The following is a 27,276-nucleotide window of genomic DNA, read 5'->3' on the forward strand; positions in this document are numbered from 1 at the left end:
GGCAGAATGGCCAGGACCCAGGGGAGGGTTCTTGAAATGTAACATCCAATCAAACCCAGCGGACCACTCAAACTGTTTTTGCAATACAAAATTCTCCAGACCTCCAAGGGAGGCGTGACAGGGAAGTGATTTTGGATGTATGACAACGCAAGACTACTACTAAGATAACATGGAATTGTTTTAAGATGACCATACCAAGTCTATAGAAACGCATTGAATAACAGACTAATTCATGGAAAAATCAATAGTTCAAAATTTTATCAAAAGGAAGTATGTTTTGATGTGTCTGTCTTGTGTCTGAGAGATATAAAACAGCACATTCGTTTTTCGGCCCAGTAACTTCAGGTCCTCCCGAGTGGTGCATCGCAGTGCTTGAGGCGTCACTACAGAACTGGGTTCAGCTGGCCGTGACTGGCCGTGACTGGGAGCACAAGGCGTGAGGTGGCGCACAATTGACGGTGCACAATTGGCCAAGGGTCATCTGGGTTAGGGGAGGGTTTGGCTGGCCGGGATTTCCTTGTCCTTGTTACTCTAGTGACTCCTTGTGGCGGGCTGGGTGCATGTAAGCTGACTTCGGTCGCCAGCTGGACATTGTTTCCTCTGACACGTTGGTGCGGCTGGCTTCTGGGATAAGCAACCAGTGTGTCAAGAAGCAGTGCGGCTTGGCAGGGTCGTGTTGTGGAGGATGCATGGCTCTTGATCTTGGCCTCTTCCGAGTCAATAGGGTTTGCAGCGATGGGACAAGACAGTAACTACCGATTGGATGTCACGAAAAAAGGGGTAAAAAAAAGACATACCGTATATATCTCTAGCTTAAACAGACAGATTTTTTATTTTCTTATTATTTCTCGAGTGGAGCTTGTGGGGGCCTCAAGCGGAGAAATTATTTGTATATTATTTTGTATATTTTTATATATATTTTTTATTTTTTATTCGTGGGATCTGGAGGCCCCTTGATGATGTCGGGCCTGAGCCAATTGCCTCTTCTCCCTAATGGTAAGTCCACCAGTGCTAGTGTCTGTTTCTCGTCTCTCTCTATCATTTACATTTTTCACCTTGAATATTTTCTAGCTGAGATTGTATGAATGTGAATTAATTTACGCATCACTGGAAACTGTGTGTATTTTAACATATGTGTTGTGTGCCTGCCTGAATGTGAGTGTGTGTGGCTGTGTGTAACTGTGAGTGGGGTGAGTGTTCATGTTACTCTGTGTACGTCCTCTCCACACAATGCTACAATGGACTCCGGCAGTGAGCAGTCAGGGCGCTATTATAGCCCTAATCCTGTCCCTATTATACATGCCAGAGAGTGAGCGAGAGACACAGAGAGGGAGGCAGGGCCAAGGGTGAGGTCATCCCAAACAGAGCTCAACCAGGGTCACTGCCTCTCTATAGATGGACACAGAATGACAGAGAGATAGAGGGAGAGGGAGATGGAAGAGCGGATGAAGTAAATAGAACAGGTCTACAGGAGATTGGAAAAGTGGGAGGGACAGAGAAGAGGGATCGAGGGAGGGATTACTAGGTGTTTAAAGCACAAGTGAAACGGAGACAAAGAGAGAAATTCAGAGAAGCAGTGGAAAAGAAACATAGCTACCAAGGATGGTAAAAATATTGTCTTTATTTCATAGGAAACCACACTACAACAGGAGCATAAGCCATGATGGCAATAATGATTGTAATCCAACTGTTGAAAATAATCAAAAAGAGTATTGATTTATCCTGCTTGGAAATAAAAGTACACACTAAGCTTGTAGATGAAATTGTAAACCAGTCAAATTAAAATAGTAAGAATTGGTACATAAATAAACAATGAATAAATACTGTGAATAAATAAGTGAATAAATAAAACAGAGAAATCACTTAATTAACCTACACCTAGCCAAAACAAACAGCTCTAATGTCGCCATCCTGGTCAAATTTCACGAGATGTCTCTGAATGTCTGCATTTTCTTGCATTTCACCCCAGTCTTTGAGAATCCACAGTGTCCAGCTCTGTGGTGCTTGTCGCATTATGTTCGTCGCTCTCTTACAAAAGTGTTTTCAGCACACCCTAGATTGTAATATTAAAGTTGGACGACAGTACACAGTCACACATATCATTTTGCACTCTGCCTTTTTGGTGGATTTTCTTTGTACAGACCAAATTGACCACAACAACTACATCAACCACAGTCTCTTGCTTTACGTCTTAGTGGGAAAGCTGATTGATTGTGGAGTTCCTACAGTACAAGTTGACAGAAGAGCTCTCTTGGGATGTCCGTTCATCCTCTTGAAACAAAACACCAATCACAGATAGCACACCGCAATTATTCTTCATTGTCATAGTTTTGTTATTTTCAACAAGCAAAGTATGGATTCGTTTGCATGCTTTTTCTAAATGCATAAATTCTATACATGAGTGTATCTCCGTATTCATTTAGCACAACCACAATAATACTCTCAGGAAAATGATCCTTGTACATTCTTTTTCTATGATTCTTCTTCTTTCAAATGTGATAGTGAGTAACATGTCTTGGTGAGTAAAAACGTCTTGGTAGGCAACTGTGAAATATTAGCTGGTGAGTACAACTGCATGTCATGGACACTTGAAGATCATCCTACACCCCCACACATCCTGCACCACTGCACTACTCAGACTTGTGGGTTTCCAATGAGCCCAGCAGACCTACACCATCACACTGTGTTGGGTGTTGTCAGTGTGTTGTCAGGGAATGGATTCAACCCATCCATTGTCTGGACATAAGTTCATCTTTTCATTTGTTCTGCTTGAAAGAAATATGCATAGATCAGTTGATAGGGGCGATGAATTATGCAATGGAGCTTTTTATTGAAGACAAGCCCTTGGTTGCGCATTGGTCAGTCTGAGGATGACCTGTGTCCTTCAATGCCCTGATTTCACCAGCGCAGGATGCATCCTGAAAATGTCTCATTGGGTCTTTGTGCTACTATGAACGTCACAGTGATATCAGTTTTCACCGTTAGTCCTGTTTATGAAGAAATATAGGGATCGATTCTAACCCTTAGTTAACAGTCCACCTGATTGCTCAGCGGGCTAATTTGACAGTCATATAGGACCTTGTCCTAACCCCACTACCCATCTGCCAACCTTCACACACGCAAACACACACCAAACCCTCCCTCCCTTCCTCCCCAAGTCTGATTACTCAGTGACGGCCTTATTTAGGCTGACCTCCTCTTTCACACACCGCTCACATCTCTCACTTTTTTGTCCTCCACCATGGGTATATCCTCAGAGGAAGTAATCAGGGGGTGGTGAGGGGGAGTTGTTGGCGCGGGTAGGTTGAGCCTTGTTTGTACTGATGAGCTTCTCATAGCGAGCCTTGTAGGCGTCCCTTTCTCTCAGCACCCGAGAGAGCTCACACTGTAGTTGTTCCAACTGAGGAGAGAGACAGACAGGAGAGAGACAGAGAGGAGAGAGACAGAGAGGAGAGAGGCAGAGAGGAGAGAGACAGATAGAAAAGAGACAGTCAGGAGAGAGACAGTCAGGAGAGAGACAGACAGGAGAGAGACAGAGTGTAGGGAGACAGACAGGAGAGAGACAGACAGCAGAGAGACAGACAGGAGAGAGACAGAGAGGAGAGAGACAGACAGAAAAGAGACAGACAGGAGTGAGACAGAGGGGAGTGAGACAGAGGGGAGTGAGACAGAGGGGAGAGAGACAGACAGGAGAGAGACAGAGAGGAGCGAGACAGACAGGAGTGAGACAGAGGGGAGAGAGACAGACAGGAGAGAGACAGACAGGAGAGAGGCAGACAGGAGAGAGACAGACAGGAGAGAGACAGACAGGAGAGAGACAGACAGGAGAGAGACAGACAGGAGAGAGACAGACAGAAAAGAGACAGACAGGAGTGAGACAGAGGGGAGAGAGACAGACAGGAGTGAGACAGAGGGGAGAGAGACAGACAGGAGAGAGACAGACAGGAGAGAGGCAGACAGGAGAGAGGCAGACAGGAGAGAAACAGACAGGAGAGAGACAGACAGGAGAGAGACAGACAGAAAAGAGACAGACAGGAGTGAGACAGAGGGGAGAGAGACAGACAGGAGTGAGACAGAGGGGAGAGAGACAGACAGGAGAGAGACAGAGAGATTAGAGAGTTCTTAGAGCTATTATTTTGGAGTTGTTGGCAATGGTGTGTTGTTGTTATTGTGTGTGTGTATCCTACCTGTTGTGTGAGGACGTGTTTCTCGGACTCCAGTGCGTGGCGGTGCTGCAAGCGTTTGTAGCGGCAGGACTGGGCGTAGCCTCGGTTCTTTAGCGTACGGCGTTTCTGCTTGAGACGCACCACCTCGTCCTTACTGACGCCCCGCAGGTGTCTGTTCAGCTCCCGCACTGACAGGCTCACTAGCTGCTCGTCCGAGAAACGTTCATCCACCCCACCACACTGCACACAGGGAGAGGTGGAGAGAGATGCTTACTTCAAAATGTTGACATGAATTTCAGTTGTGGAGAGGACTTAAACATGTTTGTCTGACTTACGTATAGTAGGAAATATGGTGGACTAGTTATAAATAGGCCTATACGTAATACTGATATTAGATTACAGTCTGCTCGTCTATTTAAGTATGATTCTGTGATTGTTTGTGTGTGTGTGTCTGAGTTGTGCATATGTGGTTGTGTGTGTGTGATGTGAGTGTGCCCAACTGTTTGTGTCAGGAGGCACATTTTGGCCACACATGTCCATAATCTGTCAGGTAATCTGACAGAGTGTGAGTGACAGTGATCAGGATTATACATGGCAATAATAGCAGATATTATCATAAGCTCACCCTGTGCTTCACACACTGTACATAGAGATTCTCTCAGACACCTGGATGGGGAATGCAGCTATAGTACAGTACTGAACCATATACAGCAGCACTAGCAGCCCCACACACAGCGCCCTTTACTCTTGCAAAGCCAGGGGAGACTAAGGGGAGAATATTGATGTAGCCTAGTAAGTGTTAGCTTTAACACAGTTCATTTATCAATGTTGACGCATTACAAATACATGCATTTATTATTACATTTAATTCCATATTCTGCTCTTGCCCCTGCAGGACAAGTAATGCATTTTTAAACATGTAATGTCTTCAGCCAAACTCATTGTCATCTCAGTGTTGAGGCATGCTTTCAATACTTATAGCAGGTACACGACATGCACCCATAATCATGTTCTAATGGTTTAATCCCAATCCCTTACAGCATGATCCCTCTATCACCTCTCCCTCGCCTCTCCCATATGCTCCAGCTCCAACCGGTGTTGTGCTATTGTTGCTAGCCTTCCCACAGTGACACTTATCTCAGTTATTCTATCATCTTTTGTTGCATACTGTCACGCCCCTTGACCCCATTAATTACTTGGAGGTGATGATGATGGTGAAGATGATGGCCATGCATGGGGTGGTGAGGGTGATGATGATGATGATGTGGGTGATGGTGATGAAGTCGGCCAGAGGGGCTCTGGGGTTGTGGGTAGGTTGCCGAGGAAGGGTTGGCGTTAGGGAGTGATTGGGGGCCAGAGGAGAGGTAGAGGAGTGGACGGTGGCACATATCTGTCCCCTTGGAGCAGGAGATGTCACCTCCACTGTCACTTCCTGAATCCCCAAGGTTACTGCTGGAACTCTGGGAAAGCACTGGAAACTGAGAGAGAGAAGAGATGTAGTGGAGGGTTGGAAAGAGGTTGAGAGAGAGAAATAGAAACACTGATTATAGTCTATACATGTTATTACGAACCCACTATCAGAAGAGAATAACAACATATTATTTACAGACATCCTTAGACAAGTTGGACAGTGTTACATACCTGCGAGCTAACAGCTGCAGCAGCTGAGTTCAGTAGAGCCTCCACTGCGTCCTCACAGCCCAGGAAGCTGCCAACCGGCCCCCTCTCTCTGTCTCCCCGCTCTGGCCCTCCTCCCAATGCCCCCAACAGGGATGCAGGCCCCCCCGGCTCCCCTCCAAACTGTTGCTGCAGTGCTGCCAGCCAGATCAGGTCTTCCAAAGAAGCAGGGTTAGGACCCTGGGCACCCCCATGGGAGGGGCTACCCTCCATATTCCCCTGAGAGCCCGAACTGATGCCAGAGGTGTAGCTGTTTGAGATGGACAGGGGAAAGGAGATGGAGGAGGAGGAGGAAGAAGAGAGGGAGGAGGAGGCTGAGGGAGGTGGGTGGGCATCGCTCAGCGTTGGAGAGGGGGGCAGGGAGTTGTATGGGCTGGAGCTGAGGCTGGAGTCCTGGGGAGGGTGGTTGGTGTAGGGGCCAGGGGAACTGGAGGGATCGAGGGGGAGGCCAGTCTTGGGGAGCGTACAGGAGGGAGGAAGAGGAGGACTGTCAGGCTTCACCTCAAACTTGAGGAGGTCAAAGTCATTGAGGTACTCCATGGCCAGTGGACTGGGGGGGAGGGAGGGCATGGGAAGAGAGGGAGACGACATGGCCACCGCTTTGGGAACAGACTGAGTTTGTCCGTGTGTCAGGGTTGTGTGTTAATCCACCTCTCTGTTTTAGTGCAGCAGCAATCCATACACAACCACAGGCCTGATGCCTCCAGACTCTCAGACAGCCCTGGTGTCCAGTTATGGACTGACTGACGAATGTCCTCTGTGGAAAAATCAGTCTTCCTGTGTCCTTGTGAGAGAGAGAAAATGGCATAGATGATTGTTCTCTCAAAGTTGGTACAAAGTAATCTCTATGTGTTAGGTAGACAGGAACTGAGGTCAAGATAACATCAATAGGACAGAGAAGAGGACAGGATGTGGCAAACAAACACAAGAACAACAATCTGGCCATAGACGGAAGAACAGAATTGAACACGTCATACTGCCAATGACCTCTTCACCAGACCTCTTTCTGTATGTCTTACAATTTGTCAGCATGTACAAGTAATAAACCAGTTACAAAACAATTATAGCAACTTTCCAGAAAGTAGAGAAATCAGAACTGTCACCCTGTGCACTCAATGAAGTGATTCTACAGCAGTATGTTAGGTAGTACTGTTCTCCGGTGTGAGTATGTGTCCAATGGTCTGTTTATATGTTGAAGTATTAAGCGAATAATCCTCACCAGATCCCCATTGTCCCTCATAGAGACACACCCACCCACACACACATGGATCCATATCCATATCTACCTGTCCTACGTCTACCCACTGATAGCAATTATATTTTATAGAAATGTGTCTTACATTCTTGTCTTACTATATGACTAACACTCCTACTATATGCCAGTCATAAACATGCTATTAAGCAGCAAAGACCAATGTCTGATATAGGCTTTATCAAACAATAGAGACTTTGTTTTTTTTGACACCATGTGTAACATCACATGACTGGAATGGTGTGATAATGAAATAATTGACCATAGTCAAGTCCCACTAATCTTTTTCACTGAGTCTTGCTGTCTGTCATTTCAATGCTATCTGAATTTCGGGGACAAACCAGCAAAGACAGTGCACTCTAGATCAGGGTTTCCTAAACTCGGTCCTGGGGCCACCCCTGGGTGCACATTTCGTTTTTTAGCCCTATCACTACAAAGCTGATTCAAATGACCAACTCCTCATCAAGCTTTGATGATTTGAATCAGCTGTGTAGTTCTAGGGCAAAAACCAGAGCGTGCACACTGGGGGCAGGACTGAGTTTGGGACACCCTGCACCCTGCTCAAGATACTGAACTGCAATATAATATAACTTCTACCCCATCTCACGGCTTCAGAATGTTCGTAATTGAAAGACACCTCAGTCATTTCATAACCTAACAAGTCAAAGTATATTTACATTTTTCAAAACACATTCACTAGCATTAGCATTCCCAATATCAAAGGAGATTTCCAAGCCCATGAAATGTTGGGCTCTTTTCAATCCGTATCGCTGAAGTTAAACATGACAGTACATGTTAATATAACATGAGGAGGGCGATGAAACAATGGAGGCTCCATTCATTTTCACTGGAGGGAAACGAAGTGGGCGGGGGGACCATTGGGCGATGCGAGCATTGGCGAGGGAGCATGACCAGGGCGGAACCAAAGTTGGGGAAAGCTGAACTTTATGCAAATACTACGTGATGTCGCAGCGCTATTGCCCAATCGAAGTTCACTAAAGCTTCCAGCCCTTTAGATTGGCTGTTTATAACTAGCAGTACCTAGTATGCTTGTTAGCTTGCTAGCACCCACATGAGGAAAAAGTTTGCATGGGGAGGTAAAATACGAGTGCTAGTTAAGAAGGCCTGGTAAATTTAAACGCAATGTTCCTGTGTTAGCGGAGACCACATTCACGGTAAACGCTGCATATGTCATTCACGGTAAACGCTGCATATGTCATTCACGGTAAACGCTGCATATGTCATTCACGGTAAACGCTGCATATGTCATTCACAATAAACGCTGCATATGTCATTCACGGTAAACGCTGCATATGTCATTCACGGTAAACGCTGCATATGTCATTCACAATAAACGCTGCATATGTCATTCACGGTAAACGCTGCATATGTCATTCACGGTAAACGCTGCATATGTCATTCACAATAAACGCTGCATATGTCATTCACAATAAACGCTGCATATGTCATTCACGGTAAACGCTGCATATGTCATTCACGGTAAACGCTGCATATGTCATTCACAATAAACGCTGCATATGTCATTCACAATAAACGCTGCATATGTCATTCACAATAAACGCTGCATATGTCATTCACAATAAACGCTGCATATGTCATTCACGGTAAACGCTGCATATGTCATTCACGGTAAACGCTGCATATGTCATTCACAATAAACGCTGCATATGTCATTCACGGTAAACGCTGCATATGTCATTCACAATAAACGCTGCATATGTCATTCACAATAAACGCTGCATATGTCATTCACGGTAAACGCTGCATATGTCATTCACGGTAAACGCTGCATATGTCATTCACGGTAAACGCTGCATATGTCATTCACAATAAACGCTGCATATGTCATTCACGGTAAACGCTGCATATGTCATTCACAATAAACGCTGCATATGTCATTCACGGTAAACGCTGCATATGTCATTCACGGTAAACGCTGCATATGTCATTCACAATAAACGCTGCATATGTCATTCACAATAAACGCTGCATATGTCATTCACAATAAACGCTGCATATGTCATTCACGGTAAACGCTGCATATGTCATTCAAAGTTAAACGCTGCATATGTCATTCACGGTAAACGCTGCATATGTCATTCACAATAAACGCTGCATATGTCATTCACAATAAACGCTGCATATGTCATTCACGGTAAACGCTGCATATGTCATTCACAATAAACGCTGCATATGTTATTCACGGTAAACGCTGCATATGTCATTCACGGTAAACGCTGCATATGTCATTCACGGTAAACGCTGCATATGTCATTCACAATAAACGCTGCATATGTCATTCACGGTAAACGCTGCATATGTCATTCACAATAAACGCTGCATATGTCATTCACGGTAAACGCTGCATATGTCATTCACGGTAAACGCTGCATATGTCATTCACAATAAACGCTGCATATGTCATTCACGGTAAACGCTGCATATGTCATTCACGGTAAACGCTGCATATGTCATTCACGGTAAACGCTGCATATGTCATTCACGGTAAACGCTGCATATGTCATTCACGGTAAACGCTGCATATGTCATTCACGGTAAACGCTGCATATGTCATTCACGGTAAACGCTGCATATGTCATTCACGGTAAACGCTGCATATGTCATTCACGGTAAACGCTGCATATGTCATTCACGGTAAACGCTGCATATGTCATTCACAATAAACGCTGCATATGTCATTCACGGTAAACGCTGCATATGTCATTCACGGTAAACGCTGCATATGTCATTCACGGTAAACGCTGCATATGTCATTCACGGTAAACGCTGCATATGTCATTCACGGTAAACGCTGCATATGTCATTCACAATAAACGCTGCATATATTGACTCAATCCAGAATTACCTTAAAATGTATATCGAGCAATCTGTACCGCTTCAACGGTACAGATTGAATAGTGTCCTAAATCCGATACATTCTTTTTTTTAAACGTTTCAAAGCAACGTTTGCGAATGAATGAAGCCCTGTAACTTTTCTCTGCTGTTTTATTCCTTAAGGGAAATTGAACTAAGAAACACTTTATACAGTGCAGATAACTTACCTGGATATTTTGTGGATAAATATGAATTACAGGACAACAAACAGTCTTACAGCAGGAGACCTCAAAGGCAATTCTCCAACATTCACTGAACATGTCAAAATATATTACATTCAGACAGAGACGCTCCATCTTTCTGCAATCTTTTTCATGTTAGAACGTTTTGAAACTTCGACTGTTGGCTAACTACCACAAAACAAATACATAAACAAACTGAAAAGCTGTCTGATCATGTACACGTGCCTATTTCTAAATACAGTGCTAAATGAGTACATTTGAAATAAGATTCAGGAACAACAACCACAAAATTAATAGGACACCATCACCTACTATTTCCACAACAAATAATCAGTAACAGCACTGATTATACTGATGATGAACATCGTCATTAATGTCAAATGAATGATGATAACTCATGTCAGACAGATGTTTCTACTGGTTCCACTCCAATGCTCAACACATTAATTGTACCCCCTGATGTCCCCAATGGACCGTGACAGAGAGAGAGCAAACTGTGATGGGGCGCCCCAGAGGCCTCAACCTGGCTTCGGCCCAGAGTAGAGGGACAACGAACCGACAGAAAGAAAGAGAGACATGGGGAAAGAGAGAGAAAAGAGTAGAATAGAACTAGGGAGAGATAAAGCCCCGAAAGAGAGAGTGATGAGAGGGAATGAGAAAAGGATGTGTAGAGACAGACAGGTTGAAAACAAGTTCTTACCGTAGGTCATAGACTGGATGATAGGTTTGGAGGTCCTCTCACCATTTCCCCCCACAACAGTGACTAAACTGAATGAGTGATTTACAGACACGCGTACACAGAGAGAGCGAAAAAAAAAAAGAGAGAGAGGGTGTGTGCGCATGTGAGTGTATACGGTACTCTGTCACTGAGTATCACTGCCCCCTCTCTCTCCTCTCTGTTGCAAATCCTTCTCTCCCTCTCTTCGTCACGCTCCCCTGTTCTCTCTCACCCCTATATCCCTCTCTAAAGCCATGGCTCTCTGCAAACATGGTTCACATTTCTCTCTCTCTCTCTCTCTCTCTCTCTCTCTCTCTCTCTCTCTCTCTCTCTCTCTCTCTCTCTCTCTCTCTCTCTCTCTCTCTCTCTCTCTCTCTCTCTCTCTCTCCGCAACATACACCTAGGCACCTACACCCATCCCCCTAGCCAACTCTACATACACGTGCATGCACACACACACACACACACACACACACACGTTTCTTCTACTATCCTTGTGAGGACCAAACAATTGATTAATTTACTAAAAAAGTGACATGATTAACAATTCTCACAATGGTATTTCCCTTCATTTTCAATTTGCTAACACCAAGTAACTCTTTGGATTTAGACACACAAATAAACCCTTAAATGTATGACATGCTAAAATGGTGTGATTATCTAATCATTTTATTTAATATAGATCTCTCCCCGATAAGAGTTTGCTACTGGAGAGAATGCTCAAGGTCCTTGTATATCTTTGTAACCAGTGATTTTGAAGGCATTAACACCAATGCATAAAACTGAGGGACACACATTATACTAGTAAAATAAAAGTATTTTAATAGCCTTCTTTGATTTTATTAATCCATACAATATAATAAATACTTTTGTTCACTGTCTAGCATTTAAAATAATATATATTTATTTCTAAATAACAAAAACATGTCACAAGAACTCTACACACCAATTTGCTTACCCTAAGCACTTTAAACAATGCATAAACATACCGTGTTGCAGTATGAAGGACTTGTCATTAATCAAAAGTTCAATATCAACAAAAACATATATGATGTGTAACTATTTGTAATCTCAAAGTATTTCAAATGTAAGGGATGCAAATGCCATCTCAATTCAAGAACGACCCTATTGGATTATCATAAAATGCGGTTTTGTGGAGTAGATGGAGTAGTGGAAATGACGTCAATTCTCTTCTATTCTTTGATTTTCTACATGAAAAAGTCAACTCGAAGATACCAAAGGAACTGACAAGTGATATAATAATACAGGTATCTGGGCATGATCCATGTCTTTGTTCTTTGCCTGTCCCTGCCCCCATGTCCCCTCACACCCCCATGTCCCCTCACACCCCCATGTCCCCTCACACCCCCTTGTCTCTTGGAATTAGCCTCAGAAACAGAGCAGTTTTCTTTACCCCTTTGAAATTCGTCAAGCGGAGAAATGCATAACAAACACTTTTTCATGATCCTCTGAATCTAAACTCGCTGATCTGGAGTCTGTGTCTTAGTAATGTCTCGTTAAGTAATCAGTGAGTTAATATTGTCTGCTCAAATCTGATCCGGAGTCTGTGTCTTAGTAATGTCTCGTTAAGTAATCAGTGAGTTAATATTGTCTGCTCAAATCTGATCCGGAGTCTGTGTCTTAGTAATGTCTCGTTAAGTAATCAGTGAGTTAATATTGTCTGCTCAAATCTGATCTGGAGTCTGTGTCTTAGTAATGTCTCGTTAAGTAATCAGTGAGTTAATATTGTCTGCTCAAATCTGATCCGGAGTCTGTGTCTTAGTAATGTCTCGTTAAGTAATCAGTGAGTTAATATTGTCTGCTCAAATCTGATCTGGAGTCTGTGTCTTAGTAATGTCTCGTTAAGTAATCAGTGAGTTAATATTGTCTGCTCAAATCTGATCTGGAGTCTGTGTCTTAGTAATGTCTCGTTAAGTAATCAGTGAGTTAATATTGTCTGCTCAAATCTGATCTGGAGTCTGTGTCTTAGTAATGTCTCGTTAAGTAATCAGTGAGTTAATATTGTCTGCTCAAATCTGATCTGGAGTCTGTGTCTTAGTAATGTCTCGTTAAGTAATCAGTGAGTTAATATTGTCTGCTCAAATCTGATCTGGAGTCTGTGTCTTAGTAATGTCTCGTTAAGTAATCAGTGAGTTAATATTGTCTGCTCAAATCTGATCCGGAGTCTGTGTCTTAGTAATGTCTCGTTAAGTAATCAGTGAGTTAATATTGTCTGCTCAAATCTGATCTGGAGTCTGTGTCTTAGTAATGTCTCGTTAAGTAATCAGTGAGTTAATATTGTCTGCTCAAATCTGATCCGGAGTCTGTGTCTTAGTAATGTCTCGTTAAGTAATCAGTGAGTTAATATTGTCTGCTCAAATCTGATCTGGAGTCTGTGTCTTAGTAATGTCTCGTTAAGTAATCAGTGAGTTAATATTGTCTGCTCAAATCTGATCCGGAGTCTGTGTCTTAGTAATGTCTCGTTAAGTAATCAGTGAGTTAATATTGTCTGCTCAAATCTGATCTGGAGTCTGTGTCTTAGTAATGTCTCGTTAAGTAATCAGTGAGTTAATATTGTCTGCTCAAATCTGATCCGGAGTCTGTGTCTTAGTAATGTCTCGTTAAGTAATCAGTGAGTTAATATTGTCTGCTCAAATCTGATCTGGAGTCTGTGTCTTAGTAATGTCTCGTTAAGTAATCAGTGAGTTAATATTGTCTGCTCAAATCTGATCCGGAGTCTGTGTCTTAGTAATGTCTCGTTAAGTAATCAGTGAGTTAATATTGTCTGCTCAAATCTGATCCGGAGTCTGTGTCTTAGTAATGTCTCGTTAAGTAATCAGTGAGTTAATATTGTCTGCTCAAATCTGATCCGGAGTCTGTGTCTTAGTAATGTCTCGTTAAGTAATCAGTGAGTTAATATTGTCTGCTCAAATCTGATCCGGAGTCTGTGTCTTAGTAATGTCTCGTTAAGTAATCAGTGAGTTAATATTGTCTGCTCAAATCTGATCCGGAGTCTGTGTCTTAGTAATGTCTCGTTAAGTAATCAGTGAGTTAATATTGTCTGCTCAAATCTGATCTGGAGTCTGTGTCTTAGTAATGTCTCGTTAAGTAATCAGTGAGTTAATATTGTCTGCTCAAATCTGATCTGGAGTCTGTGTCTTAGTAATGTCTTGTTAAGTAATCAGTGAGTTAATATTGTCTGCTCAAATCTGATCCGGAGTCTGTGTCTTAGTAATGTCTCGTTAAGTAATCAGTGAGTTAATATTGTCTGCTCAAATCTGATCTGGAGTCTGTGTCTTAGTAATGTCTCGTTAAGTAATCAGTGAGTTAATATTGTCTGCTCAAATCTGATCTGGAGGCTATAAACAAAACCAATACATAGTGCAACAGGCTTGGACACACAGACACCCACACACAAAACGAAAGGACGCACAGAGACAATCCTACTGTCTCTAGAACTGCAAAAACAGTTACAAATTGACATACACCCCCCCCCCCCCCCCTTCTATCTCTCCCTCACTATCTCCCGTCATCTATGTTTCCGGGGGGAAAGCTTAGTGGTTAAACCAACAGGGCCTCCCATGAGTCTGCGGGACAAAGAGAGGTACAGAGGAACTTACCTCATTCTTCATGCCAAATACAGAAGCAGGACCTTCATTTGATCACTATTTTGTTGCTAAGAATTGTCCTGCAGAGCAGGAAATGCAAACTTGTAGTGTAATCATCAACATAGCTCAGACATCACAACTCACATACAGTATGATACCGCGTACAGACACCTCAATAGCTGACTCTGTTTCAGCCCATAACCAACCGACATGTATCTTTCTCTCCTTTGTAAAATCCCTTGTTCTGAGCACTTTCATCTGAACAGCAACACTCCAGCAGTGCTTTAATAGAATGAGGCTATCAATTTCTCTCAATCCCCTCAGCTGATTCGAAACATTGTGCTACCTTTCAGATGCTCCGATTCCTCACCTGCAGGTAGTCTACCGCAGCGATGGTTGGATACAGTGATTTATAATCAATGAATCAGCCAGCTATTCTGAAATAACCTCATATTTATGAATCTATGAAGAGATTGAAACGGTAACCGACTCAATGCTCCCAACCACCCATTATACATTTTCCCATTTTTAACCGGAAAATGTAGGGCTATATCTGTGTGTTTATCAATGTCAGCTGGCTAACTTTCAGAAGTGATGCTGCTGCACCCCTCTAAAATGATGATAGCAAAGGTTTTTCTTTAGAGCCACTTATGGTTTTTCTATTGAGTCACTGAAAATGGAGCAGTCTGAGCTGCTATCCACATAAGTTACTGTAATAATCACACTCGGGTTTGGCATACGCAGTTTTGAGTGTAATATGTGTAGTAGGTATTTCACGGCTCTTTGTGTTGTGTGGTTGAGCAGAGGGCCAGGCTTCGGCCTAGGGCAATAATTAGCCACACGAGCGGGTTGCTCTTCCTGCCACAGAGCCAGTGACGCACCCCAACCCCACAGCCACCTCAGTTTGTTTACCCTAATACGATAAAACAGCTCCTGTCCTGGGTCAAAGGGTCAAAAGGATAGTAGAGAAAACGGAGAATGGAGGCAGAGGGACTTCAGGGAGTAAAATAGCGATTTGGCCTGTTTTTGAGCAGGGCAGGGCACTGACTGAGACAGATGGTGTGAGGTTTTGGTCTGGAGGGACCCTCTAACTCCCTCTGATCCCACAGATACATGTCCTAATCCTGACTAACTCTGTTACAAGAAGCAGGATTACACAGAACAGGGCACCTCCCTCGCAGGATCTGCCTCCTTCACTCTATCTCACTTCCCATGCACGCAGTATAACCTGCCTTAACCCTATTCTTTCTTTGAGACATGAAAATGACTGTTTATTATGTCTCTGTGTATATTTTTCTCAGTCCATCCCTCTCCTACTATATCCTGAGTCCACAACAATATTGAGGACAACAGTGCACTGTAAAACAACGCACAGGAAACACAGGTGAATGTCAGATACACAGTCAGATGATGTTCTACTACAAATAATGAATGGTTTACCCTAAAGTTTTTACAATTTGTTCTCCTCTTCCAGTTCTTTATTTTATGGATTATTCACTGATGCAACAGTTGTTTATAGTCCATCTCCCTCCCTCCCCTGTGTGTCTGTGTCTAATCTCAGTATTATTGTAAAATAGATCTAATCCACCACTTCAACTGTTAAGCCCCACTGTATCTTTCCCATTTAATTCTCCCTCCTTCACCCCCCCACCCCCTCCCCACCCCCTTTTCTCACAGACAGTATTATGGGTAGATTCCAATTAGGATTAATTGATTTCACCCCAATTCTTAGAAGTGAGATTTACCAATGCCAGAAACGGTTCCGCACAGTACTGGTACCATGAGCTGTCTGGCATCAGTTTCAACAGTATGTGTTGTTTGTCTGTGTGTGTGTGTGTGTGTGTTTACTTGTTTACTTAATGAGTGAGGTCTCGTTGTGAGTGGGATTATCAGGCTAGTCAATGGATTAGAGAGCTGATTCTGCTTCTGTAACTGGCATCAGATTAACAGATACCCACGCTTTATTAAAGCGTCTTTAAGCTGTCAGCAGCCCCCCCTCCAACGACTATTGCTTCACCCCCCCCCCACCCCACCCCACCTGAAGTGTCAATACTTCAGTCCAATATTAATCACGATCATGTTACTAGTTTTAACATGTTTTTCTATTAGATGTGTAGGCTCCTAATTTCATTTCTCTTGATTCTAAAACTTCCCAACAATTAATTTCTAAATATCTGTACCTGGTCTATGGACCGTAGTGACATACTGTGTGTAGTCATCACAGATGAGCTACTGTATGCTGCAACGCACCTTTTCCATTTTTTTGCCATGGCAACCACTCTTCATTTTAATTCGCATACTTGCAGAGAACAGCAATTCCTGTACCACAAATTACCATTAGTTCCGCCTGAATAGATGAATGACCCTAGCCGACCATCTCCTCCCTGGAGAATTATATGTTCCAGTTAGAGAATGGCTATGGATAGCTTAATAACTACAACATTTCAGCAGTATACAGAAGGCTACAGGGCTGGATCTGAACAGCCACACAAACATAGGCATTAAAAAGACTCATCTGAATAGACAAAAATACAGACACATAAAGAAAAGAGAGGGGGAGACAGACAGACAGAGAGAGAGGGGGAGAGAGAGAGACAGCGAGTAGACAGATACAGAGACAGAGGTAAAGAGGGATAAGAAGGAAGAGAGGGATGAAGGGATTAAGGTGGTCGATACTAAGTGGCTCTCCCAAACTGAGAGATGGCACTAAATCTGTTAATTCTCTCCCCTCCCTAGTCCTCCTCCATCCTCCCCTCCTCCTCTATCTTTCCTCCCTTCCCTTCATCGCTCCCTTCCGTTACCCCTCCCTCGCTAGTTTTTGGGATTACACTGGAACATATTCATGCAACCCTGTAAAGCCTTTCAGAACTCAAAATACACTACATGACCAAAAGTAGTCTCGTCGAACATCTCATTACAAAATCATGGGCATTAATATGGAGTTGGTCCCCCCTTTGCTGCTATAACAGCCTCCAGTCTTCTGGGAAGGCTTTCCACATTGCTGTGGGGACTTGCTTCCATTTTGCCACAAGACCATTAGTGAGGTCGGGCACTGATGTTGGGCGATTAGGTCTGGCTCGCAGTCGGCGTTCCAATTCATCCCAAAGGTATTCGATGGGGTTGAGGTCAGGGCTCTGTGCAGGCCAGTCAAGTTCTTCCACACCGATCTCGACAAACCATTTCTATATGGACCTCACTTTGTCCACGGGGGCATTGTCATGCTGAAACAGGAAAGGTTCTTCCCCAAACTCTTGCCACAAAGTTGGAACCACAAAATTGTCTAGAATGTCATTATATAGTGTTAAGATTTTAAGATGTAGTGTTAAGATTTCCCTACTGGAACTAAGGGGCCTAGCCTAAAGCATGAAAAACAGTCCCAGACCATTATTCCTCCTTTACAAAACTTTACAGTTGGCACTATGCAGCGTTCTCCTAGCATCTGCCAAACCCAGATTCGTCCGTCGGACTGCCAGATGGTGAAGCGTGATTCATCACTTCAGAGCACGCGTTTCCGCTGCTCCGGAGTCCAATGGCAGGGAGCTTTACACCACTCCAGCCGATGCTTGGCATTGCACATGGTGATCTTAGGCTTGTGTGCTGCTGCTCGGCCATGGAAACCCATTTCATGAATCTACCGACAAACAGTTATTGTGCTGACGTTGCTTCCAAAGGCAGTTTGGAACTCAGTAGTGAGTGTTGCAACTGAGGACAGACTATTTTTATGCGCTACGCACTTCAGCACTCATCTGTCCCGTTCTGGGATCTTGTGTGGTCTACCATTTCGCGACTGAGTAGTTGTGTGCCTAGAAGTTTCCATTTCACAATAATAAAACTTACAGTTGACCTGCGCAGGGCAGAAATGTGACGAACTGACGTGTTGGAAAGATGGCATACTATGACAGTGCCACGTTGAAAGTCACTGAGCCATTCTACTGCCAATGTTTGTCTATGGAGATTGCATTGCTGTGTGCTCGGTTTTATACACCTGTCAGCAACAGGTGTGGCTGAAATAGCCTAATCCGCTCATTTGAAAGGGTGTCCACATACTTTTGTATATATAGTGCATTTGGTATAATACGCACATTATGGTCTTGTAATGCTAGGGAGATAGATTCATTCTGTACAGACATATTTCAATCACTTTATAATAACTTTAAGACATACACATAATACTGTACAACAAACTCAACACAAAGTTCTGAAAAACCGATTGAGAAAAAACAGAGAAAGTATTCCTAAATGCGTGGCACTACATTTGGGGCTGAAGGTAGTACTGTATATACACAGGGTGACAGGAACTCAATAGTAATTGCAGAGAATTGTGATAGTGGTATTTAAAGTCTGATAATAATTGTGATTACCGGTAGTCTTTTCAGCCGAGGGGGCGTCAGCTCTGTGTGGAGGGAATCAACACATGTGAGACCTGTCAGACTCTGACACAGCGGGGGCGAGGGCGGCACTCAGACACACACTATAGTGTCTACTGTAAACTATTGACCACAACCGATCACACACATCAGTCCTTGGCTACCATTTCTCTTTACTCTGGGTCTATAGGGCCCTATTATGAAAAGGTACAACATGTCATTTACTATGAGCCAGGCAATGGTGCACCAGTGGGCATGAGGAGGTGACACATTTTTCCAATTTCAGGTGGAGTATCTAACAATTCCGCTCATAGTAATCTTGATTGCTTCAGCACTTTACTGGCAGTGTAAAGGGGCAGCACAGTCAAAAAGTGTTTAAAAAATATATATATATTTCCACAATATGAGGCCAAAATAACACTCTGAAATTGTGAACATTATGATAATGCCCTTTTAGTGAAATTTTTGCCCGTTCAGTTGGGATGGACTTTTTGGCCCACAGGATGTAATTATTCTGACAAATGACCAGTCGTCTTTTATTTGCATATGCTTCCTCCTACTTTGAAGAGGTAAGAAGGGTAGGCTCTAGAGCAGGAGTGTCAAACATACAGGTCCAATCCGACACATGGTTGGTTTGAGTAAAAACGTTTTTTTAAAAGCATACACAATATATAGAAATATTAGTTGAGTAGTTTTATCACGACACAATGCCACAGATGTCTCAAGTTTTGACAGAGTGTGCAATTGGCATGCTGATTGCAGGAATTTCCACCAGAGCTGTTGCCAAAATATTGAATGTACATTTTTCTACCATAAACCGCCTCCAATGTCGTTTTAGAGAATTTGGCAGAACGTCCAACCAGCCTCACAACAGCAAACCACATGAAACCACGCCAGCCCAGGACCTCCACATCTGTCTTTTTCACCTGCGGGATCGTCTGAGACCAGCCACCAGGACAGCTGATGAAACGGTGGTTTTGCACAACCAAAGAATTTCTGCAAAACTGTCAGAAACCATCTCAGGAAAGCTCATCTGCGTGCTCGTCATCATTGACTTGACTGCAGTTCGGCGTCATAACCGACTCGATGGTCACTGGTACACTGGAGAAGTGTGCTCTTCATGGATGAATCCCGGTTTCAACTGGACCGGGCAGATAGCAGATAACACGTGTGGTGTCGTGTGGGCAAGCGGTTTTCTGATGTCAACGTGAACAAAGTGCCCCATGGTTGAACAAAGTGCCCCACAATTGCATTTTGGCAATTTGAATGCACAAAGATACCGTGATGAGATCCTGAGCTCCATTGTCATGCCATTTATCCGCTGCCATCCCCTCAGGTTTCAGCATGATAATGTGGTGGCCCATGTCGCAAGGATCTGTACACAATTCCTGTAAGCTGAAAATGTCTCAGTTCTTCCATGGCATATTCACAAGACATGTCACCCATTGAGCATGTTTGGGATCAACGTGTACAACAGCGTGTTCCAGTTCCCACCAATATCCAACAACTTTGCACAGCCATTGAAGAGGAGTGGGACAACATTCCACAGGCCACAATCAACAGTCTGATCAACTCTACGCGAAGAAGATGTGTCGCACTGCATGAGGAAAATGGTGGTCACACTAGATACTGACAGATTTTCTGATCCATGCCCATTCCTTTTTTTAAGGTATCTGTAAGGAGCAGGTGCATGTATTCCCAGTCATCTGTACTTCCTTATATTAACTGTAACTCAGTAAAATCTTTGAAATTGTTGCATGTACATTTTTTGTTCAGTGTATATAAAGTGTCAAGCCAAAAAAATAACATTTCTTTAATTTTGAATAAAAAATGCTTTCAGGCTGAAATTGAATTGCTAAACATTTTCACATCTATTGTATTTCCTATATTGTCCTTAAAACACCAATAATTGTTTTTCCTATTCTCTTCTACTTTTACTATGTTTCATACAAACCTTCTGGAGAGGCCTGATCATTTCAGCTGTTATTTCCTAATAGTTACTGGTTGAAAATACAATCAACACAGGACATTTTAATCAGTAGGTTTTGGGTGGAGTTGCATATAAGTTAATAGACCAGTTCCAAACATCTCTACCAATAACAGCTAGTTTTCAGGTTAGGCTACATTTTCCTCCCATTATGCCCTTCTGCCCTGGTGGATTGATCCACACTGTGGTTAATACACCACCTTCCCCTCCCCACTCAGACCACTCTCAGACAGTCCTGACATTTTAGCTTGAGAAATATTTTTCTGCCCCCCCAAATTCTTTGTTTCTTTTTGACCACTTTCATGGAAAACTATTACAGTAAGGTACTTCATTGTTACCCAGAAATGATTTGATATTCAAATACAGTATTTTTAAACAATTTTATTAAAAAATATATATATATTTTTTATATATATTATATATAATATATATATTTTTTTTTTTTGGGGGGGGGGGGGGTAAATGTAGAGTAATAGAAAACGACCTTTCATATTGATAGACGGTAGGACAATAAGTCCAGACAGTCAAATTAAGTCAACATATCCAAGAGAGGATATTAAAGTAAGTGTTTTTCTTTCTAATCCCGATGATTAACTGCCAGGTGCATGAAAGCCAATGATAAAATAGATCAATATAAGATCCTGTGTCTTTTGTCTGTCGGGCCTCCTCCCACCCACTCCACCATCCACCCCATGAAGACAGTCCACAAGTGTGGAAATGCATTTCAAACAACTACAATCACACATAAATATCTACGGCTTAAAACAGTTATCGACAAAATGATGCATTGAATCATCAGACACAGATTCAACGATATGAGAAGTTACAGGTGTGGGATCTTAATCTGACCAGGAAAAATAATCCTGCAGCAACAGCATTTGAATGTTTTAGTATCGGTGGTTAGGCTACTAGCTGGCCAAAAGTAGGCTACATGAAAAGTGCAAAACTGTTAATATCACCATTGATTCGTGTTTGTTTTAAGTAGGAATTTATATAAATAACGAAGCTCATCTGCATGTCCTGCAGTGGAGGAAAATTCTCAGCAACAAGAGTGATCAATTTAGGATTCTATATCTGTAGGCACAGTGGTAGAACCGTATTTTCAAGTTTTAATTACAGAGTTTGAAGAAGCAGCTTTTCATTACATTTCCATATGAATAGCTCATTAGTACTTAGCACACCAGCCAGCCAAAGCCCATATTTGACTCATTCCACCATCTTCAGAAATAGGGCCATGACATGGTTGCTAATGACAACCAGCAAGACTGCTTCTCAGCAGCTCACGTGTTTGGTGTTCTAGATTATGAGTCTTTCTGTTGCTGAGAGGTCCGCCTTTCATTTGTTGGGGTTGGTCGCCACCTGCTGTTAGGGATAATTACAGGAGGCCTAATGTAGCTGCCACCCTGCTGGTTAAAGTATTATGACCCAGAGTGGTAATTCTGTGGTTAAACAGCATAGTGAACGCAGTTTGGAAGGCAAAATCGTTTACCTCCCTTTATTATCCTATTATGAACCAAACCACAAAAAGGATGACATTCTCAGTGTGTATTCCAGTACAGCATTTTTATTCATTCATAGGGTATACTCATATAATATTTTTTTATTGAATTTTTCTATAAAATATATTACCTTTCAGTCCATGAAAGCAGAACTAGATATAAATATTTCATTTAATAATATGCAACAACTCATTCTCAAGTTTCAACTATGGCAACCAACGTTCACAGCAGTCAAATTGCATTGCAGATTTAGAAATAACATTCTAATAGACACATTCCTTTCTTTAGTCGAGCTTAGCCACATAGCTTGGTTTACATAAACAATAATAATACAAAATAAAGTGTAACTCTCAATAATGATAACAAAAATGCTCCAATGTTTGGCCCCTTAGCATTATAGCATGACAGTGTTTTAGCCATTTTGTAAGTGCAGACAACAATTCAGTAGTTTTTCAAAAGTAGCAAACACCATTCGAATAGCTGCAAAACAGTTCAGCAGGTTTCCATTGAGATGACAGGAAAGCAGACAGTGAGGGCAAGGGACAGACAGAGACCGACTAGGAATAGCATGTGTGTGTTCCAATAATACCGCAGTAGGTAAGTTATTCTTAGCGATGTCCGTATCATTTTGCACTCTAAGACATTTATCTTCCCCTCCCCCTCTCTCCCTTTCTCTCTCTGTATTCGTGTGTTCCCTCTCTCTCTAGAGTCTAGTTTCTCCCTCGCATATTTCTCCTCTTCCACATCGGACAAAATGCTGCCCAGTTGTCATGACAACCCTCTGGCTGGTTGGTCTGAAGCAGCTTAATTCCATCGACATTACAACAGCTCTCTGCTAACAGACGCTGAGTTGACGCTGTCTGGGAGAGCACAGAACGAGAGACATTCCTGATTACTGATTAATCTCATTAGACACAATTTGATCAGATAATTAACAACAGTGAAGTCATGTTTGAGTTCTATTCCGACCTAAGGGGTGATTGAAAACGTTGCTTTGTTTAGTCTGAGACACACACACACACACACACACACGCACGCACACACACACACACATTTGTCCCCAGATATTTATATTCTTGTGAACAGTTCTGGTCCCCACAATGATGGTAAAACCAAAAACACACAAATATAGCTGTATCCAAAGAAACATATCTGTTTTTATGCATTAAGTATGAGAGGAAACACATGCTCCCATTCTCACAGAGACAGAGGCAGAGAGAGAGAGAGAAAGAGAGAGAGAGCGACAGAGGCAGAGAGACCAGGATAGTCCAAGGATTTGTTTCTGTTCTGGAGTAGTCTAGGTTTTTTCACAGGTTTGCGATTTGAGGGCTTCTCGAGATTATTAGGGCATCCCTGTCAGTGCCTGGGGTAAATGAACACAGGAAATACTGTACAAGGTAACAGTCAGACAGTGTGTGATCATGAGGCACATATTAACACACACAAACACACACCCACGGATCAATACAAGCATACTGACTAACTATTGGAAAGACAGACAGACAGACAGACAGACAGACAGGCAGACAGGCAGACAGGCAGACAGGCAGACAGGCATACAGGCTGACAGGTGTACGTACCTGTGTCACAAGACATAGCCTTTCTGTTCCTCTGGGGTTTCACTGGGGCTTGAGGTCTCACTGCTTCCTCACCTGCACACCATATACCACCGTCAATCATACACTGTCATACACTGTAACGACAAAATGATATTGATTTAATTTGTTAATACCTTGACTGAAAGCCCTGTCAGCCAATCCCAGCACTGGCTTGTTGAATGCAGATGGTGCAAGATGTGGGATCGGCCTTTCATTGGCAAACTCAATTGGAGAAGACACATAGGATGTCTTTGGCTGAAAATAAATGGGGCACAAAATCAACAAAGTTATCAATTAATATCTAAACATAACCACACATACACTCAGTGGGCAGTTTATTAAGTACACCCATCTAGTCTCAGGTTGCCTCCAGAATAGCCTGAATTCTTTGGCGCATGGAAATGTTTCTCAATTGGTATCAAAGGACCTAACGTGTGCCAGGAAAACATTCCCCAAACCATTACACCACCAGCACCAGCCTGTATCGTTGACACCAGACAGGACGGGGCCATGGACTCATGCTGCTTACTCCAAAACCTGACGCTTCCCTTAGCATGGCGCAACAGGAACCCGGGATTTGATGGAGCAGTCAATGTATTTCCATTCCTCAACTGTCCAGTGTTGGTGTCCGCATGTCCACTGGAGGCGCTTCTTCTTATTTTTAGCTGATAGGAGTGGAACACGGTGTGGTTGTCTGCTGCAACAGCCCATCCGTGACAAGGACCGGTGAGTTCTGCGTTCCAAGATACCATTCTGCGAACCACCATTGCACTGTGCCGTTTTTTGCCTGTTAGCTTGCACGATTCTTGCCATTCTCTTTCAACTTCTCATCAACAAGCTGTTTTCTCCCACTGGACTGTAACTCATTTTGCCCATTCTAACGTTCAGTTGAACAGTAACTGAAGTCCTCGACGCCTGTCTGCCTGCTTTATATAGCAAGCCACAGTCACGTGACTCACTGTCTGTAGGAGCAAACCATTTTCGTGAACTGGCCAGTATACTGTTATATTCACATAAATATGACAACCATAAGTATATGAAAAGACAGACCTTTTCAGGAATGGGAGGTGGCTGTCCCTCTGCATCTCTGCCTCGATCTCTCTCTTTCCTTTCCATTCTTCCACCATCCCTATCTCCGTCTGCTTCCTCCTCTGCACCTGAAGATAAAGATGGAGTAATAATATCATTAAAGCTGCAATATGTAACTTTCTGGGCGACCGGACTAAATTCACATAGAAATGTGAGTTATAGATCTGTCATTTTCACTGAAAGCAAGTCTAAGAAGCGGTAGATAGGTTTTATGTGCATTATTTCTATTCTTCACCTTCTTAGGCTGAATTTTGTTTATTTTACTTTCGGTTTTGTACACCAGCTTCAAACAGCTGAAAATATATTTTATAGCGGTTTAGATGGTACAATAATTCTCTACACTGAATCATCTTACCAAACCCCACACTTTGTTTGTTTTGTCACATAAACTGAAATTATGCGAACTATTCCAATTTTAGCAACCAGGAAATGGCGGAGCGATTTCTGCATATTGCACCTTTAAATCAACACAACAATGTGTAAGAGACAGGTGCAGTACCAGAGCTCTCCTGTAGATGTCTCTGTCTCAGTTTGGACTGGATGGGTTTGCTGCTTTGGGGAGGAGGGTCTGGTTTAGATGCATTCATAGAAACCCGTCCAGGGGGAACCCCTCCTCCACCCCTCCACCCTTCCACCTGTCCTACAGCAGTGTCTGAGTGCAGATGTCTGTCCGTCTGTGTGTCAGAGTACTTCTGTCTGTCCACGGTTGCCTCCATGTTTTTCTGGGAGTCAGTCTCACTTTTAGGTGATGGAGTCCTGTCTGACGGGTAAGGGGGCAGAGGCCTCTGAGCCAGATGTTGTCCCTGGGCTTGTCTGTCAGACTGTCTGCCTGACTGCCTGCTCTCTATCCACTGTCTGTCTATCTGTATGTCTGTCAGTCGTCCCTCTGCCCACTTTCTGTCTGTCTGTTGTCTGCTCACCGTCCACTGTCTATCTCGATCAAACTGTCTGTCGATCTGTCTCTGTGTGTGTCTGTCAACTGTCCACTGTCTTTCCATGAGTCTATCTGCATGCCTGCTCTCTGTCCAATATCTGTCCATCTGTCTCTCTGCTGTTCTTCCCTCTGTCCATGTTTTGTCTGACAGTTTGTCCTCGGTCCAGTGCCGGTCAGAGTGTCTGTCAGCCGGTCTTATTAATGTCCTCTCTCTGTCTGTGTGAAGCCCCTCTGTCCACTGTCTGTCCACCTGTCTGTCCTCTGACCAATGTCTGTCAGTATCTGCAGGTTGCTCATGCGCTGTCTCTAGCTTTGATGGCTGTAAATAACACAGAGGAAAAGATGAGAAGAGATATTATAACCATGAACTCATCAACCAGTATGAATGTTTTCTACGACAAGTGATACAGCATAGACTTACCTGGCTGGGTGAGTAGAAGGGGTGTCTGCTGCCCGGCATGCCAGGCTGTGGTGGTATGCTTTGCAGTGGCTGCAGGCTCAGGCCTACTGGCTCCTCCCCCCTCTGGTCCTCCACCTTCCCATCAGCCCCCTCACCAGGAGAGCAGGCCCTGGCAGCAGAACGAGGGGGCTGCAGCAGCGTGTAGACATTCTCAGTGGCTGTCCTGAGAGAGAGAAGAGCAAAGGGGACAGTCAGAGAAACAATGAGAGTCAACCAAGAATTTGCTCAGTGGCCCCTGGATAGTATTTGATTTGGTGTGGATAACAAATGGGGCCTGTTTAGGCTTTCTAACCCAGCAGGCTAAGCTATAATAATGTTTTAATATTGGGATAGAATATATTAGACTTGCATAATGTTTAACATCTTTATTCATTAGACTGCATCATCATTGCCATCCTTCTGTTGAATCTCATAATCTGAGTGGGAGAAGGGCAACAGCTGTCATCTACATCTGTTTTACACACACTGGTGTCATCTACATCTGTTTTACACACACTAGTGTCATCTACATCTGTTTTACACACACTGGTGTCATCTACATCTGTTTTACACACACTGGTGTCGTCTACATCTGTTTTACACACACTGGTGTCATCTACATCTGTTTTACACACACTGGTGTCGTCTACATCTGTTTTACACCCACTGGTGTCATCTGTTTTACACACACTGGTGTCGTCTACATCTGTTTTACACACACTGGTGTCATCTACATCTGTTTTACACACACTAGTGTCGTCTACATCTGTTTTACACACACTGGTGTCATCTACATCTGTTTTACACACACTAGTGTCGTCTACATCTGTTTTACACACGCTGG

The 27,276-nt window shown here is 43.1% G+C and overlaps 2 protein-coding genes across 6 annotated transcripts in view; both read right to left on the reverse strand.

Annotated features, from left to right (window-relative positions):
- Positions 1-1,601: 1,601 nt before the first annotated feature.
- LOC110522778 (uncharacterized) lies at positions 1,602-11,126 on the reverse strand. Its single transcript, XM_090231856.1, has 5 exons — positions 10,894-11,126; positions 5,808-6,627; positions 5,351-5,644; positions 4,188-4,406; positions 1,602-3,400 (listed from the first exon to the last, which is right to left on the reverse strand). The coding sequence occupies exons 2-5, from the start codon at positions 6,432-6,434 to the stop codon at positions 3,254-3,256; spliced, it is 1,287 nt and encodes a 428-aa protein (XP_090087982.1). The 5' UTR covers positions 6,435-6,627; positions 10,894-11,126; the 3' UTR covers positions 1,602-3,253.
- An 11,291-nt stretch (positions 11,127-22,417) lies between these two features.
- The window catches only part of LOC110521686 (capping protein, Arp2/3 and myosin-I linker protein 3), a 51,589-nt gene continuing 46,730 nt past the window's right edge, over positions 22,418-27,276 (reverse strand). For 2 of the 5 annotated variants that reach the window (XM_021599448.3, XM_090231858.1), the window contains 6 exons: positions 26,415-26,616; positions 25,559-26,312; positions 25,021-25,127; positions 24,105-24,225; positions 23,953-24,024; positions 22,418-23,232 (listed from right to left, as the gene is read on the reverse strand). In XM_021599448.3, coding sequence (XP_021455123.1) covers positions 23,192-23,232; positions 23,953-24,024; positions 24,105-24,225; positions 25,021-25,127; positions 25,559-26,312; positions 26,415-26,616 — 1,297 coding nt within the window. In that variant the 3' untranslated portion in view covers positions 22,418-23,191. Of the gene's footprint in view, positions 23,736-23,952; positions 24,066-24,104; positions 24,226-25,020; positions 25,128-25,558; positions 26,313-26,414; positions 26,617-27,276 lie in introns of all 5 variants that reach the window. The other 3 variants (XM_021599447.3, XM_090231857.1, XR_002473179.3) reach the window with 2 other exon arrangements.

The sequence above is a fragment of the Oncorhynchus mykiss genome, chromosome 4 (genome assembly GCF_057628025.1).
Source record: "Oncorhynchus mykiss isolate SJ-2025 chromosome 4, ASM5762802v1, whole genome shotgun sequence".
NCBI classification, from domain to species: domain Eukaryota; kingdom Metazoa; phylum Chordata; class Actinopteri; order Salmoniformes; family Salmonidae; genus Oncorhynchus; species Oncorhynchus mykiss.

Excerpts from the sequence above, each read along its gene's own strand:
- LOC110522778 (XM_090231856.1), bottom strand. The coding sequence starts at position 6,434 with ATGTCGTCTCCCTCTCTTCCCATGCCCTCCCTCCCCCCCAGTCCACTG. Across the intron at positions 4,407-5,350 it reads ACCTCCAAGTAATTAATGGG|TGTGGTGGGGTGGATGAACG; the intron begins GTCAAGGGGCGT and ends CCCTGTGTGCAG. Across the intron at positions 3,401-4,187 it reads AACACGTCCTCACACAACAG|TTGGAACAACTACAGTGTGA; the intron begins GTAGGATACACA and ends CTCTCTCCTCAG.